Source organism: Dermochelys coriacea, chromosome 4 (genome assembly GCF_009764565.3).
Source record: "Dermochelys coriacea isolate rDerCor1 chromosome 4, rDerCor1.pri.v4, whole genome shotgun sequence".
Taxonomy (NCBI): Eukaryota; Metazoa; Chordata; order Testudines; family Dermochelyidae; genus Dermochelys; species Dermochelys coriacea.
This window is the reverse complement of record NC_050071.1, coordinates 52,657,512-52,673,274: the sequence shown is the minus strand read 5'-3', so window position 1 is coordinate 52,673,274 and position 15,763 is coordinate 52,657,512. Positions and strand designations below refer to the sequence as shown.

Sequence of the window (15,763 nt, the reverse complement as noted above, 5' to 3'; positions counted from 1 at the left end):
CTTCAGATTTATCAAGGAGTCTGTATGTATTCAATCAGAGATTCTACCCAACTCAACATAAAAGTAATTGCATGAAGAATGGCTAGTGTAAATGGCATCCATCTTTATGGCGATTATAGTTGCATCTGCAAATGGCCTTTAATTAGTTTCGGAACCTAGCTGTATGACTCTTCAAGGAGTCATGAATTTTTTTGACTCAGATTTCTGGAACAGCAAGTAATTTAAAAATATTTTTGAAAAGTCACTATACACATAGAGGGTAACAAGCATGAGCAACAAACAGAAAGGGATCATGAAGAACAGCTAAGAGTAATAATAAACAGTAATGCATAAAACTGGGGGGAGCTGCATTACGTCCAATCTTAATTAACCTTTATATTAAATGACCTAGCAGGAGAAAACTGCATGATGACATTCACAGATTCAAAACTGTGATGAGTTTTGAGCTTCAGTCAAGACAGATTAAATACAAAGGGACTTGGAGAAATTAGAAACATGAACAGCATATGAGATTCAACTTGAAACATACGAGCACATATGTTTGATGGAAAATATCCCACCTTCAACACACATGGGGAGATAAAAAACTAGTAATTCTTAATTACAGCAAATCAGACATGAGTTTGCAATGCAACAGGACAGCAAAAAAGGGCAATTCAATTTGGGGAAGCATTTGCAGAGATGTGAGAGCAGTGGTTGGAGTCCTTGTCCACAGAAACAAAACACCATAGTGCGACTGTACCTAGAATAGCATGTTCAGTTCTAAGCAACATTTTACCAGAAAACTATTGACAAACTGAGAGGAATTCAGAGAAGAGCAACGCATTTAGTCAGGGGCTGCAGAAACTGGCTTAAAAGGAAAATAGAAAGTTGAAAACTAAAATATATTCAGTTTGGCTACAGGATAATCAATGGGAGAAACATGGTAAGTCTATGAACGACTGAAAATCTAAAACCAAGGAATGAGAGGAATAGATAGAGGCTTATATGGGGAATAACAGGGATGAATATATGGGAGAAAGTTATGAAAGGAAAACACTTTGGTTGAATATCAGGACAATTTTCCTAATAGTAAACTTTGTTAGGCAGCAGAACAGTCTCCAAAAGAAAGTGGTAAAAGCCCTATCAACACCTGGGACACTTATAGACTAGACAACACTCTGAGTGTCCCCCAGTGAACAATTCTGCTTTAACAGAAAGATAACCTAGCAAATTATATTCTTTACATGAAAGTTATTAAAAAGTAGTCTTCTGCATATATGAGTATGAATGTCTAACTGTTAAGCATATAAGGGTTTAATGTTTTGATTCCTATGGTCTTTAACCCGAGGAAACTGTATGCAAGTTACTAATTACTGCACTAACTCTTTGCTCTGTTTCCCTGGAAACCTATAATAAGGTAAATACTCTACTTACCCTGTAACCCTCAAGATCCCTCATTTGAATCTGTAGCAGAGAGAGATCTCTCAAGATTTGAAGATTGTCTTTATCCCATTTCAGTGCATTTCTGTAACATTTGATAGCTTCATCATACTTCTTGTCTGACCTCTGGAGAAGACCATAGACATGCCAACCTGGAAAACTTTGTTAAGGGTACTACTGCATTTGAGGGTGAAGAAAATCAATCCAGAATGGCAGAAAGAGTGTGCCTACTAGGTAATATAAATAAAATAATTAATAAATAATCAATCCAGCTTTGTAACAGACAGTAACACCACTAGAACATTTAAACTGACTATATAAAGCTTTTCACCAATTGATATTACAGGAACATGGGGCTGGGGGTGAGAAGATGATAGACGGACAGACATTATCGCAATTAATTTTCCTACTGTTTGACAGGACTATCAACTTGTATTACCTGCATTTTTTAACTTACCTAATACAGGCCTCAATCAAGGGACACACTTAAGTATGTATTTAAGCTTCAAGTATGTCACTAGTCCCACTAAAAGAAAAGGAGTACTTGTGGCACCTTAGAGACTAACAAATTTATTAGAGCATAAGCTTTCGTGAGCTACAGCTCACTTCATCGGATGCATTTGGTGGAAAAAACAGAGGAGAGATTTATATACACACACACAGAGAACATGAAACAATGGGTTTATCATACACACTGTAAGGAGAGTGATCACTTAAGATAAGCCATCACCAGCAGCAGGGGGGGGGGAAGGAGGAAAACCTTTCATGGTGACAAGCAGGTAGGCTAATTCCAGCAGTTAACAAGAATATCAGAGGATCTCTATCATGCATTCCTACAACTACAATACCCACCTGCTGAAGTGAAGAAACAGATTGACAGAGCCAGAAGAGTACCCAGAAGTCACCTACTACAGGACAGGCCCAACAAAGAAAACAACAGAACGCCACTAGCCATCACCTTCAGCCCCCAACTAAAACCTCTCCAACGCATCATCAAGGATCTACAACCTATCCTGAAGGACGACCCATCACTCTCACAGATCTTGGGAGACAGACCAGTCCTTGCTTACAGACAGCCCCCCAATCTGAAGCAAATACTCACCAGCAACCACACACCACACAACAGAACCACTAACCCAGGAACCTATCCTTGCAACAAAGCCCGTTGCCAACTCTGTCCACATATCTATTCAGGGGATACCATCATAGGGCCTAATCACATCAGCCACACTATCAGAGGCTCGTTCACCTGCGCATCTACCAATGTGATATATGCCATCATGTGCCAGCAATGCCCCTCTGCCATGTACATTGGCCAAACTGGACAGTCTCTACGTAAAAGAAGGAATGGACACAAATCAGACGTCAAGAATTATAACATTCAAAAACCAGTTGGAGAACACTTCAATCTCTCTGGTCACTCGATCACAGACCTAAGAGTGGCTATACTTCAACAAAAAAGCTTCAAAAACAGACTCCAACGAGAGACTGCTGAATTGGAATTAATTTGCAAACTGGATACAATTAACTTAGGCTTGAATAGAGACTGGGAATGGATGAGTCATTACACAAAGTAAAACTATTTCCCCATGGTATTTCTCCCTCCCACCCCACCCCCCACTGTTCCTCTGATATTCTTGTTAACTGCTGGAATTAGCCTACCTGCTTGTCACCATGAAAGGTTTTCCTCCTTCCCCCCCCTGCTGTTGGTGATGACTTATCTTAAGTGATCACTCTCCTTACAGTGTGTATGATAAACCCATTGTTTCATGTTCTCTGTGTGTGTGTATATAAATCTCTCCTCTGTTTTTTCCACCAAATGCATCCGATGAAGTGAGCTGTAGCTCACGAAAGCTTATGCTCTAATAAATTTGTTAGTCTCTAAGGTGCCACAAGTACTCCTTTTCTTTTTGCGAATACAGACTAACACGGCTGCTACTCTGAAACTAGTCCCACTGACATCAATAGGATAATCATGTGCTTAAAGTCAGGCACATGCTCAAGGACATGCTTAAATCAGGGCCATAGCAAGCAATTCTGAAGAAAAAAGTTTACACTTGCAAATACAATGGAAAAAGAAGAGCATTTGATTTTGATTCAACAACTATAATTCTTCCCACAAAAACAAGAATGTGTATTTAATTGCTTGTGCTTCCAAGAACAGCTTTGTGACAAAATTTAGGTATGAAATTGTTCAAGAAAAGTTTAAGCAAAATTTACTTGTATACGTATATGCATTTTAAACGTACCAGTTGTACACTTTCAATTTGGAACAGCGATAGATGTTGGCTCTTGTTCGCATTCTATAAAATAATCAGTTACTCTAACAGCCTTCTCTGCATTCACAAATGGAAGGTATATTCAAAAAGGATACAGACATGACTCTTTAAATCATTCCGTAAGCCTCTACGCACTAGTTCATATGCTTCCTCTTTCTTCCCTAGACAGTTCAGCGTTAGTCCTTTCATTGCCAGAGTTTCTAAAAAAATATTAGGATTCAATTGATACCAGAGACATTATATAAATCAGGGGTGGGGAACCTTTTTTCTATCAGGGACACTGAACCACAGGAAAAAAAAAATCAGTTGCAGGCCACACAGCCTCACTAGGTGGTGTGGAGACTCGGGGCTTCCTCTAGGCTCCCGGGTGGGACCAGAAAAGGGGGTTCAGGGTGCAGGAAGGGACTCTGGGCTGGGGTGCGGGAGGGAGCGAGGGCTCCAGCTGGGCGTGTGGGCGCTGGTGTGGAGGAGGCTCAGGGCTCGGGTGCAGGAGGAGGTTCAGGGTGCAGGCCTTGGGATGGAGTTTGGGTGTGGGACGGGCTCAGAGCTGGGGGTTTATCTAGTAAAATGTTCTCTGCCTGCCCTGGCTCCGCGCTGCTCCCCAAAGGGGCTGCCATTTCCTGCCCCTCTGCAGAGGGGCCAGGGGGGCTCTGTGCAGTGCATGCTGCCCGCACCTGCAGGCGCCGCCCCCACGGCTCCATTGGCCGCAGTTCCCGGCCAAGGACAGCTGTGGAGCCAGTTCTGGGGGAAGCGTGCATAGCTTCCCTTATCTCCCCTGCTTCTAGGGGCTACAGGGACGTGTCAGTCGCTTCTGGGAGCCAACCGGACTTTTAACGTCCGGGAGGAGGGGGAGAGGAGGCTTCCAGCCCACAGTGCCGTGACTTGCCACGGGCTGGATGAAATGAAGCAGAGACCCGAATCTGGCCCGCAGGCTCCCCACCCGATATAAACTAATAACTTAAAGCATATAAATATTCATACATAAGACTTTTGACTCAGGAAAGTTAGTAGCACAAAGATTCCAATTATTCTATTTTCAGGTCCAAAAGATTACACTTGTAGCTTATTCAGTTAGCATATGAGGCTCAAACAATCAGTGAAAAAAAGGAACCAGTATCCTACTCTAAAGCATGTCAGTTTTCCCTGTATACACTGGTAGGCAGACAGTCTCTCTCTACTGGAAAGGAGTGCCATGTCTATTTAAATAGTCCATTCCTTAACAGAAAAGGGAGTCATTTAAAGTGGATTCCGGAAAAGGACAGTCATGCCAGTCTAACAAGTAAAAAGGAAATTCCTTTCAGTACTTGAAAGAGAGATTCAACTGAAAGAATGAAGAAGAAAAAAAAATTTGGGTGGCAAAAAAAACCTTTTTTCTCTTCCAAACTGTTTTCCCCTCACTGGAGGATCAAGATAATTCTAACCGCAATTTATGTGTGTTGTTCGACCCAACCCCTTCCCCAAATCCTGTATTGCTTGTTCAGATAGGAGACAGAGAAAAAAAAAAGATTAAGGACAGATATTAAAAATGTTACATCAGCAATAAAGTATTACGTTATGGTGCAGGGTTTCCAAAAGTTACACTTTGTACTTCTTCAGTTTCCCCTTAAAATTACTTATCCAAAGGATGAGCAAAAAGATGCTGAAAGACTTATGAAGTTTTACGGAAAAATCTCTTAAAATATATATTATTTGTCTTAAAGCATATAATAAGCAGGCTATGGTAGTTTTATATGCCATCTGAATCCTCACCTCCATGTTCTGCAAACTTTGGGTTAGAAAGGATCTGTTTACAAAACTTCAGCCCATTTCTGTACTGTTTATGTTCATAACACCTCTGTAGAAGAACAACAAAGTCAGTAATTTAATTCACAAATGTTATGCAATGTTAAAACAAAAAGCTAAAGCAGTATAATTTCAGATATTGAAATGTCTGCGTGGACAGTTTTGGACTTCAAAAAAATGGGCTATGTCCATTAACGTACCATTGTAATGTTAAGAATATCAGTCATTTGTACCAACATATTGGATATTATTGCTTTAAGCAATATAGTTTTTCTAGCGGTAAAAGCTAATATTTTATGTCCTTGGCAATTTTATTAATCTTACAATAGGAATCTGTGGCACTTCATCAAAATTAAAAAACATCTTCATACCGTACCCATACTCAGGCTAAGTAGTTTATCTAAATACTTATCACAATGTAAGTGATTCATATTTGAAGATAATGTTCCTGTATAACAACTGATATTCGTTCAGACTCTACATTATGGAAGCCATATCAGATCTATTCAACTCCTTTAAAACAGATTACCTTTTTTATTAAATAAACATGCCTTACAAGTGTTCAATCAACTTTGGCATAATGCCCCTTCACAGGGGGACATAGCATAACACAAATATTTTAGATGGACAAATGGGGAGAAGGGTGGTTGTGATAGTTCTTGGGATACCCAGAGCCGAGAGTCACCTTGTTATAGCGGGAGTCAGTCTTGCCTGTGGCTCCTTACCTCCTCCAGGCTATGCTTCACCTTGCAGGTTAACAAGATGTGCACCCCAGTTCCTGAGCCCCCTTGAATCATTCCCGTGTGATAACCAGCCCAACACTGGCAGCTCATAGAAATCACAGATCTTCTGCTCCCACAGGAATAATGTAGCCCATTTTACCAGTTTTACCTTAAATCACCACTCCTCTATAACATACAGCTCTTGTGAGCACTCATAATAAAAAAAGATTTAAGTGAAAAAGAATGGAGGTTCCACTAAAAACAAGGAAGTGTGATGGAAACAGATGGTTACAATATAAAATAAATTCATACAACACAAACTACGGCCTACAATTAAGTTACTTTCCTATCAAATAAAGTAGGTTTCTCCTCCCGACCCCAAAGTTCATTCTCTTGCAGATCTAATCTTTCATGAAATACACCCCCTTTGAACAAGTTTTCTCCTCAGTGAATGGATGCAGAGGGTCTTTTCCCACCTCCTCATATATTGAATCGAGCTTTTTGGCTTTATTCACAGGCAGGGCGAGTGCTTGTCTGTTACCATGTTCCTTCTTACCTCCAAGTGGTTTTGATTGTTTGCAGTTGTCTTTCCAGTGAGTGTTCTTGGATGGGGTGGGCAATCGAACATGTTACATAATTGGCTACCCAGGGTGGGGTGACAACTCCCTCCCACATGAATGGGTCATCATCAAGACACATGATTACTTGGGGACTAACTTTTACTCCAAGACCATAAGGGAATATTTTTCAATATAGTTACATTAATCCTTAAATATTATCAATACACACTTCTCATAAGGATTATGAGTAATGGTAAGTTACAAATTTGCAGTACAGACCTCACCCTTCACTGATAAATACCATAAAAGTGATGTATTAGGTCCAGTGAGTTTGTCAGGTCTGAGAGAGGAATAGCCTGTGGAGAAAAGTGAACCCTTCTGCCAGTTGTCACCAATGAGCCTCTGTCACAGAGGTTATTAATGTGAAATGTAGTCTTTATTGGCCATGTAGACAGAAAAGATTGGGAAAAGCAGCAAGGTTCAAATCTCTATAATCTCTCTGAAAGTAAAGAGTTTCTAAATTAGGTTGCCAAATGCCACTGCAGATGTCCAATGATATAAGGGATGAGCCTCTGGGTAAGCCACATGTTCACCCTCTCTTTTTTTCAGGACAGAGATTAAAGCTTTTACTACTAAATTCAACCATTGCGCCTACCCTCCAGAAGTACCCACATAAAGTCATACATAGGCCACCTTGAAAAGCATCAAGGAAAGATTCAACTACCAACTCAGCAGGTGCAGAATGACAGTTTGATGTGCTTTTGATAGATTAAAGGTACACTAGTGGTGTTCACTTTCTAAATTGGATCTCAGTGAGAAAAATATCCCAATGGTTAGAACTGCCTGTTGTGTCCTGCATAGTAACTGTGAGGTAAAGGGGAAAATCTGCACCCAGAGTGGAGGACGGAAGTGGAGAGACTGTCCACTGAGTTTGGACAGGCAGACAAGTGGGCCATTAGAAGAGCTCAATGTACGGTGATGGGATTGAGGGAAGCTTTGAAAAGCATAAGCATAGTAGTGTTCTGTGCTGGACTGTTCTCTGGGCCTAAATCTTTGGGTGCTGCTAAGAACTGTGTAGCACTTGCTGTACAATTATTAATATTGAACTGTTTTACTGAAACTATGAATTGTGTGGTGCTTGATTTACATTTATACCTGATTGTTTTTTCTTGAACCTATGAGTGCTGCACACTTACAAGTACTGGGTGCTTAGAGAACCACCATGTATTCTGCACTATGTATTGTGAACTAAGAATGAACATTTTATTTGGAAAAAAAAATTGAAATGTATTGGAGTAGTAAAAACAGTTCAGAAAAAATAATGTGCAAAAAAATTGCAATGTAATTAAAATTGTGGCTACACATACACCAGCCATGGCTCTCATAGGTCAGCATATGTGAAGCTGTGGTTTTCCTTGCTGTCCCTTGGCATGGAATAGTAGGGTAAATAGGTGGCCCATAAGGCCAGATGGAATGTTGGGGAAGGCAGGGAGCTGGTACTAGGCAATTCTCAGACAACTGCAAAGGGTGGGGAGTCCGTGATTGCTGGATCTGTATGTCAACCAGCGTCGGCTCTGTGGCATTTATGTTTGCTGCCTCAGAAGCCCCATTATGTCCTGGTGCATTTCCCTCTCCTTTTCCTGCTGGGATTCCTGGGCCTGTCTCCTGTCCACTCTATCCCTCTTCTTGCTGTCTGCCATGTCAGCCCTCCACGCCCTTTGTTCACGGTCTGATGCAGCACTGGCTTGCAGGATCTTGCTGAACATGTCCTCTTCTTTCTCCTTCTCATCAAGTTAAGGTGTTCTGAGAGTGTAGCAGGGGCACCCATCAAAGCCAAAGTGGCAACAGCTGTGATTAAAATAGAGAAGCGTATCACCGGATTTACAGTCAGAATGGAAAAGGAAAAAAATTTCAGAACTCCCCTTCCCTTATTCCAGGTTAAAAAAAAAAAAAAAAAAAAAACTTAATATGACATGCTTATTAACACTTTAGCTTTGGAGTGACTTTGCACAGCACTGACCTCCAGCCCCAGCCATGGTGAGTATGAGCCACCATTGAAAAAAGGGGGGCAGTAAAGATTTATGATTGTCTCAATCAAAATTTTGGTCCTTATTCCATGGGTACAAGTGTAGGGGAAATGACACTGAATATTGGCACTATTTACCACAGGCGGTGGTGATTTTAGCTGATCTTTTACTCTTGAAGGTAACAAAGGCACAGAGAGCACAGCTGCTACTGCTGTCCCTAGGCTGTTTAATGCACTGGTGGCCAGCCAAACTCATTGCATAATGGCATAGGAAAGTGTCCTACTGTGGAGGGAAAAATAAGGCAGCCATCCGTAGAAACCTTTGGGAGAGGATTGCAGAGTATCTCCATGGAAGTTTAATTGAGATGTCATGGAAGGATACCCTATGTACATAAATTGCTCTACCAGGTTGTCCCCGCCTAAACCAATAAGGAAATGAAAAGCAGATACGAACTCTACTCTGTTGTACCACAACCTCTTCTCTTACGAGTAAAACAATGCAAAGTCGATACCTGTGTCTTGTTAACTTGTTGGCAGGGTGCCATCTTTAAATGTAAAAGATTGCAAGGGAAAATGGATGCACACACTTACCCAAGGTTCTTTCCCCTTCACTGGGCTCATCTGTGTTTGGCTGGCAGGACTGGCTAGATGGTGATGGAGACTAACAGGTTCTGACTCATGGCATGACTGGATCCCTTCACTGCATCTTCCCCACTCCTTCTCACTGTTCAGAGGCAGGGGGTCTCAGACTCCTCCAAAGTTTTCAGGGTGGTCTGCTTGGAGCTGCTGGGTTCTCTGCCAAATATGGCATGCAGCTTGGTGTAAAAGTGGCAGGTCAGCAGCTCAGCACAAGATCAATTGTTGTGAAAGTAAAGGAACTGCAACAGGCATATCACATGGCACTTCATACCCATTTGCCTACATCCCCTGTACAATCTTTTCGTAGATGTTCTCATTCTTACAGCTGGTCCACAGCAATGTTTGCATAGCCTCTTCTCCTCACAGGCCCAGGAGATACATACATCCTGTCTATTCCATGGAGGAGTCTAGTGTGTGACACCTGCTTGGTCGGTTGGGCAGTTACACACTCAAAGGAGAATTATTAGGTGTGCTCACCAAGCTGGGCAATCAGGAAAAGACACTTCAAAGGGTGTTTTTAAATAGGGTGTGGGGGTGGCTTCCAGTGTGTGACCCTGGCAGTCGAGTTCAGAATTGTAACTGAAGTGGCTACTGCAGCAGGAAACAGGGCATTGTGGAACAGCTGCCGGAAGATTGTTAGGATCAACACAGGTCACACATTGTCTACTCTCGCACTACATCGAACTCAGTAGGTTGACCAGGACTCAATGCCATAGGGGGAGATGGTTTTACTGTGTTGCTGTAACGGGCACTTATGTCGGCGGGAGACAAATTTGAATGTAGTCCGTAGACAAATACACAAATAGGATGACGCAAAGCAACTTATGTTGACCTAACTTTGTAGTTGTAGACCAGGTTACAGACATATGCCATGTGGTTATTAGATAAAGGTTTCTGGCAATATTTATCTAGTTTAATTTGAATTTGATCTTCAGTTTATGATTTGATTCTTTATTATTTATTCCTGGATATAACAGAGAACTGAGGGACTTATCTACTTCTCAAACCCACACTAATCACAAAAAATATCATACTGCAAAGAAATGGAAAAGAAAAACTGAAGTTTCCTATTAGTGTTTGATACAAGTTCAATGACCTAGCAAGTCTTGAGAGTTTTCCTCTTGGTAAGTCAGAGCTTGGCTTCCTTTGAAGAAACATGGTCTTCATTACTGGAAGTATATAGTAAAGACACTCTACAGCAATAAGGTGTTAGTCTGTATCATGAGGATTACATATGGTATCCTTTCCTGTTCTCTCCACCTTCTTTCCGCTTCTCCCTTCTATTATCTTGTTCTTGCTAATTAGATTCACTTGAATGTAGTTAATAAATGTTATCTGTATGATATGCAATTTTCTAAAATTCTTACTAAGATTTTTACAGTCAATTACATATTTGAAACAGATTTTTTCTCAGCAAATGGGAAACCACTAGCAAGACTCAAATACTAAATTGTACACATTTTTTTCTCCTTTCTGGAATACTGGGATAACACCAGATCCATTTTGCTTCTTTTAATACTTTCATCACAGTAGCACTAAATCCACAAAGACTTAGGCACATGTACATGAGCAACCTGAAACACTTGGGTAGAGTTTCACTGATATAAACAGTGAGAACAGCCCACTGATTCAAAAGTTGTGGAGTAGTCTGGGGCAGAGAGCCCATGGGAATACTCATGTACAAAGTTACACATATGCTTAAGTCTTCACACCTTTGGGGCTTGTACTATATTTCTTCGTGACTCCAACAAAAATAGTTACCTGAATGCAATCCTTGAGGTTATATAACAGGAGCAGGAAACTCTCCAAAATAAAAATTATTTAAATAAGCTCTCCAAGTGAAACTACTCCACTTTGAGCTGTGGAATTTTTTATTTTTTTTTTTTTTTAAAAATCTGAGCAAGGTAGTTTTCCTGCTTAGTATAATAGCCTCCCACAGATATGGAACCTGTGACCTTTCCAGATATGTTTCAGAATACCATATTCAACAGGAGAGGATCCAAGATGTTTTTAAGGCTATGTCCACACTACAGCCTATGTCGGCAGAATTTATGCTGCTCAGGGGTATGAACATTCCACCTCCTGAGTGACATAAGTTACACTGACGTAAGCATTCATGTGCACAGTGCTATGTTGCGGAGGTGGGTTTTTTATGCCGATGGGAGAGCTCTCTCCCATTGGCATAGAGCGTCTTCACTATATGTGCTGCTGCTGTATGTATAGACATGATCTAAATGTCTAACTAGGATAACAAATTCGATTTCTAGAATCTGCTATTTAAATAGATAGTAAGAGATCATTGTATAAGATGCACTGTGAAATAAGAAAGTGTGAAGGAAAAGACCAATGATTTGTAATATGTTGGATAGCAGTTAATTAAATAAGAGAACACTTTAACAGCAAAAGCCAATCACTACACAGAGGATGTTCTTTGTGTGTGTGTGCGCGCGCGCGCGCGTTTTATTTTATTATATACAAGACACTTGATTTCTTCTTTGTAATTACATGTTGCAATTGCTCTTATTACGCTGGAGTTTTCCTTTAACAGTACCATGATGGAAATGTTATTGAAAGCTACTAAAGCTGCAGATGTTCTCCAGTTTCTCCCCCCCGCCTTTTTTTTTTTTTTTTTTTACTTTGAAGTGGTCATCTTGATGAGAACATAGCTTTCAGTAGCACTTAAAAAAAAAAAAAAGGTCAGGATTAATATATTAATTTCGTACCTTTCGTACCTAAAAGTTTGAAGGGTTTTGTTATTTAGTTTAGATTTGAAATTTAGGATTTGTTTAGAACAAAGACTATGATAAGAATTTTAAATGCATTAACAGATTTTTATTTTGAAATATTTAAACACTCCTCTGCAGTTTTGTAAAATCCAAACCTAATAGTTTGCTTATGTACGACACAAAGCAGATAAACTGACCATTCTAGTTCCGTCATCAAAGGGACTAAAGGAGGGTGGGGGGGTGGCTAAAAGTGCAGCTTGCAATAATAACACAGATATCATAAAGAGAAGGAGACAAATTTTTGGCTTTGCAGTTCAGCTTTAAGTAAACTGTTACACTACTTTGCCTGCTAGAAACACTGGATCTTACCTCTTGGCAGTTTAGTTGTATGTGCTTTAACAGAAGTATTTTATCTTGACGTTTAAGGCAAGTCAACAAAGATGCATATTATACTCATGAGAAGTAGGAAAATATCTACACAGGTTTTAGATGTCCAGATAATTTTAGAAGATGCTGAAAAAGTTTAATTATAATCGTCAGCATAACACAAGTTAAGAATAACAGCAAATTTTCTCTTTTAGAAACCAAGGACCTGATCCTATGACCATTGAAGTCAAAGGAAAGACACCCATTGACTTCAATGAGCTTTGGTAAGACCCTAAGAGCTTGTTACAAATTAACTCAAAACACTGACACCTGAGGCACTGAAACTGAGGACCCAGCAGTAATACACCGGACCCTTGCTAGAACACACATCTATATAGCGCGAATTCACATATAACGCGCTCGCGGCCATGGACCCCAAATTTAATTACTTTAATTGCAATTCATTTTAACGCGGTCCCCACTATAACACTGTCCCTGCGTTAATATGGTACCACGCATGGATCCCAAATCCTGCGTTCTACCGAGGGTCCAGTGTAGTTGCATGCTTTCTTGGGAAATGAACAAACTGATTATAGATAGGGTAGTTAAGAATTCTAGGCTGCTATTTTTGTTTTTTCCGATGTTGGTAGGCTAAAGGAAGATAAATTGGTCTGACACTGATTTCTTACATGAAATATCTCCAAACTTCCTGGTTCACACTCTCCAATCTATTTCACTCTGTAAAAGGAAAACTTCAGTGACTGTGTAATTCTGAAACTTGACAAGCATGTGTAAAATCATTTTTTTAAATCTGTTTTAATAAAAATAGAAAGATACATTGACTTCATGGAGACTGTCATCTTCCCTGTGAACCAGTTAAATAAAAATAGCAAAGTACACTTGAATAGGAAAAATATTTATAAATAAGTTTATCGGCATATTTTTAAATGCATGCTGAAATGATTTTATTTAAAATTGTTTATTTCAAAGGCAGATGGTGTTCAGGAATTTGAGACACACAAGTATCATTCACCCTAAATATATGTCTTTATGAAGAGCTTCCTCAATTCCTGTGTCTGCCTGTACACACTCAATTTGGAATGGGGAGGAGGGTGAGGGAGGAATTAAGGGAGATGTATTTCCCCCCATTTAAATAAATGGGAAAATGTCCTTTCATTGAAGTTTGCCAACAGGCCCCAACCCACAGTTCTGGGCACTGTAGTTCGCAGATTCCAAGCCACAGTTTGCAAGCAACTTCTACAAAATAAATAAAAAACTATCAACTGCCACAGAAATGTTGAAAGTTCCCCAGGTATCCGTTAACTTATCTGCACTTATACAGGGCTTTTCAAACAATAAATCACCAAAGGTTTTACAGCCCTTTCTATATGTGCTATGGACATAAAATTTAACTTTTTAAGTTACCTACCATTATATGGCGATATCTGATACATCTCAGTTAATTCTCTATACTTATTACATAAAAATAACTGAGGTATCTGCTCAAGAGACTATAAGAGACACCACTATATATAAGATGAGGCAGACTTGTCCAAAGTCACACATTGAGACAGTGGCAAAAATGGGAACCAAACTCACATTGCCTACTGTTCTCTGCTCTAATCACTAGATTATTCAGCCTGATTTTTATTGATTTATTTTTTCATGAAACATTTATTCTAGGGCTTTGGAAGTATGATGTGTACTAGATAAACTGAGCCATATAAAACAGATTGAGTGAGATCTATAACCTATAATACCCTAGTAAGAAGTCCAACCCTCCACCCCCATGTTGAGAATGGGCAAGAGTTCACATCCCTGTATGGGTAGAGACTCTCAAGCAGGATTTAGGGATGCCCCTTTTGAATCACCTTTCGTCTAACAGATGGACAATAAATACTACCACCACCCACAACCAACCCTCCAGATGTTAAAAGGTTGAAGAAGCTTTCTCTCTGTTTCTCCCTAACCTCTTCCCATTCAGAGCCTCCTGGCTGCCAGCAGGATAAGGTGGAGGGACTCTGCTTCTTTACACCTCACTCAGACTCCCTGTTGCTGCAACAGGGAACTGAAGGAAGGTGTGCCCTTCCTTCAACCTTCTGGATTAGGCTTGGCAAACTGGTCAATTGACTATTATGTGAGCATGGTCAAAGAGTTAAATATTCCAGCAAGAATGCCCTCATGTAGGTAGTGACCTACATTTTTGACTGAATCATGGTGCCATCTGTTAAGAAGCCCTACTTAAATGTTTGGATCACTTACTATACTACATACTAATGCCACCTGTTGGGAAAAAGGAGAACTAATTGAAAGTTGAGCATCTTGATTGGATGGAATATACTAGAACAAACACTGTATGTATGTGTAGATTTACTTGAATACCATGCCATCAACACACACAGCAGTTTACAAAAAGTGCATTAAACAAGGTAAGACACAGCCCCTGCCCTGAAGAGTTTACAATCTAAAGTGACTAGGCAAACGTATAGAAATTAACTGAAAAGGGAGTGGGGGGTTCAGTCACTAAACCTTCTTCCTCTACACAAAGATGTGCAGTGATTAAGCTTCTCCCTTAAACAAAAGTAACACACCGATTAAACCCCACTAATACTCCCCTCCCCCAATAACCTACATTAAATGCCCATGTAAGAAAACCCTCACTCCTCCCCCTCAACAAGAATCCCCTTCATACCGCACATGCATCCTCAGCAATACTTTGCCGATAATATGCAAAGTTCTAGGCTAATGAAGGAGGTGTAACATTACATCTCTGTAAAGACCCTCTCTCCCTGCAGCTGATTATTAGTCCATTGTGTTTGCTGCAAGAAGATGGACTGCCTGCCACCTTTCCCCTCCATGTAATCTGTAAGGCTCCTGGGAGGGAGGGAGAGGGCAGGATGCCCAAAAATACCGAGTGGCTAGAATCTTCTGATATAGCAGCCCTTAGAAACAGAACTGCACGATTACTGGTTGATTTAAATCCACAAGATACTTCATAAATGTAGATATTAATGTCTCACTACTTCTGGAATGCTAACAGTGACATTATAATATACACAGAGTCAGGGAAAGCCAAAAATAATTTGTATGGAAATTTTTTACTCCACAAACTTTGAAAAAATTAAAGCTAAACACAACTACTGTGCTTCTATGTGACACATGTAGATAGAAAGGAGAAGTGCTTGTTAAATTCTTGTGATACATGTAAAACTACTGTCAAAGAAGAATTATTGCAGTTAAA

General features: G+C 40.1%; 1 protein-coding gene across 2 annotated transcripts in view; it reads right to left on the bottom strand.

Moving 5' to 3' along the window:
- The window catches only part of NAA15 (N-alpha-acetyltransferase 15, NatA auxiliary subunit), a 64,095-nt gene that overhangs the window by 36,675 nt on the left and 11,657 nt on the right, over nt 1-15,763 (bottom strand). For both annotated transcript variants that reach the window (XM_038399136.2, XM_043512736.1), the window contains exons 2-4: nt 5,451-5,535; nt 3,797-3,901; nt 1,417-1,574 (exon numbers count right to left, since the gene is read on the bottom strand). In XM_038399136.2, the coding sequence (XP_038255064.1) occupies nt 1,417-1,574; nt 3,797-3,901; nt 5,451-5,535 (348 nt within the window). The remainder of the gene's footprint in view (nt 1-1,416; nt 1,575-3,796; nt 3,902-5,450; nt 5,536-15,763) is intronic.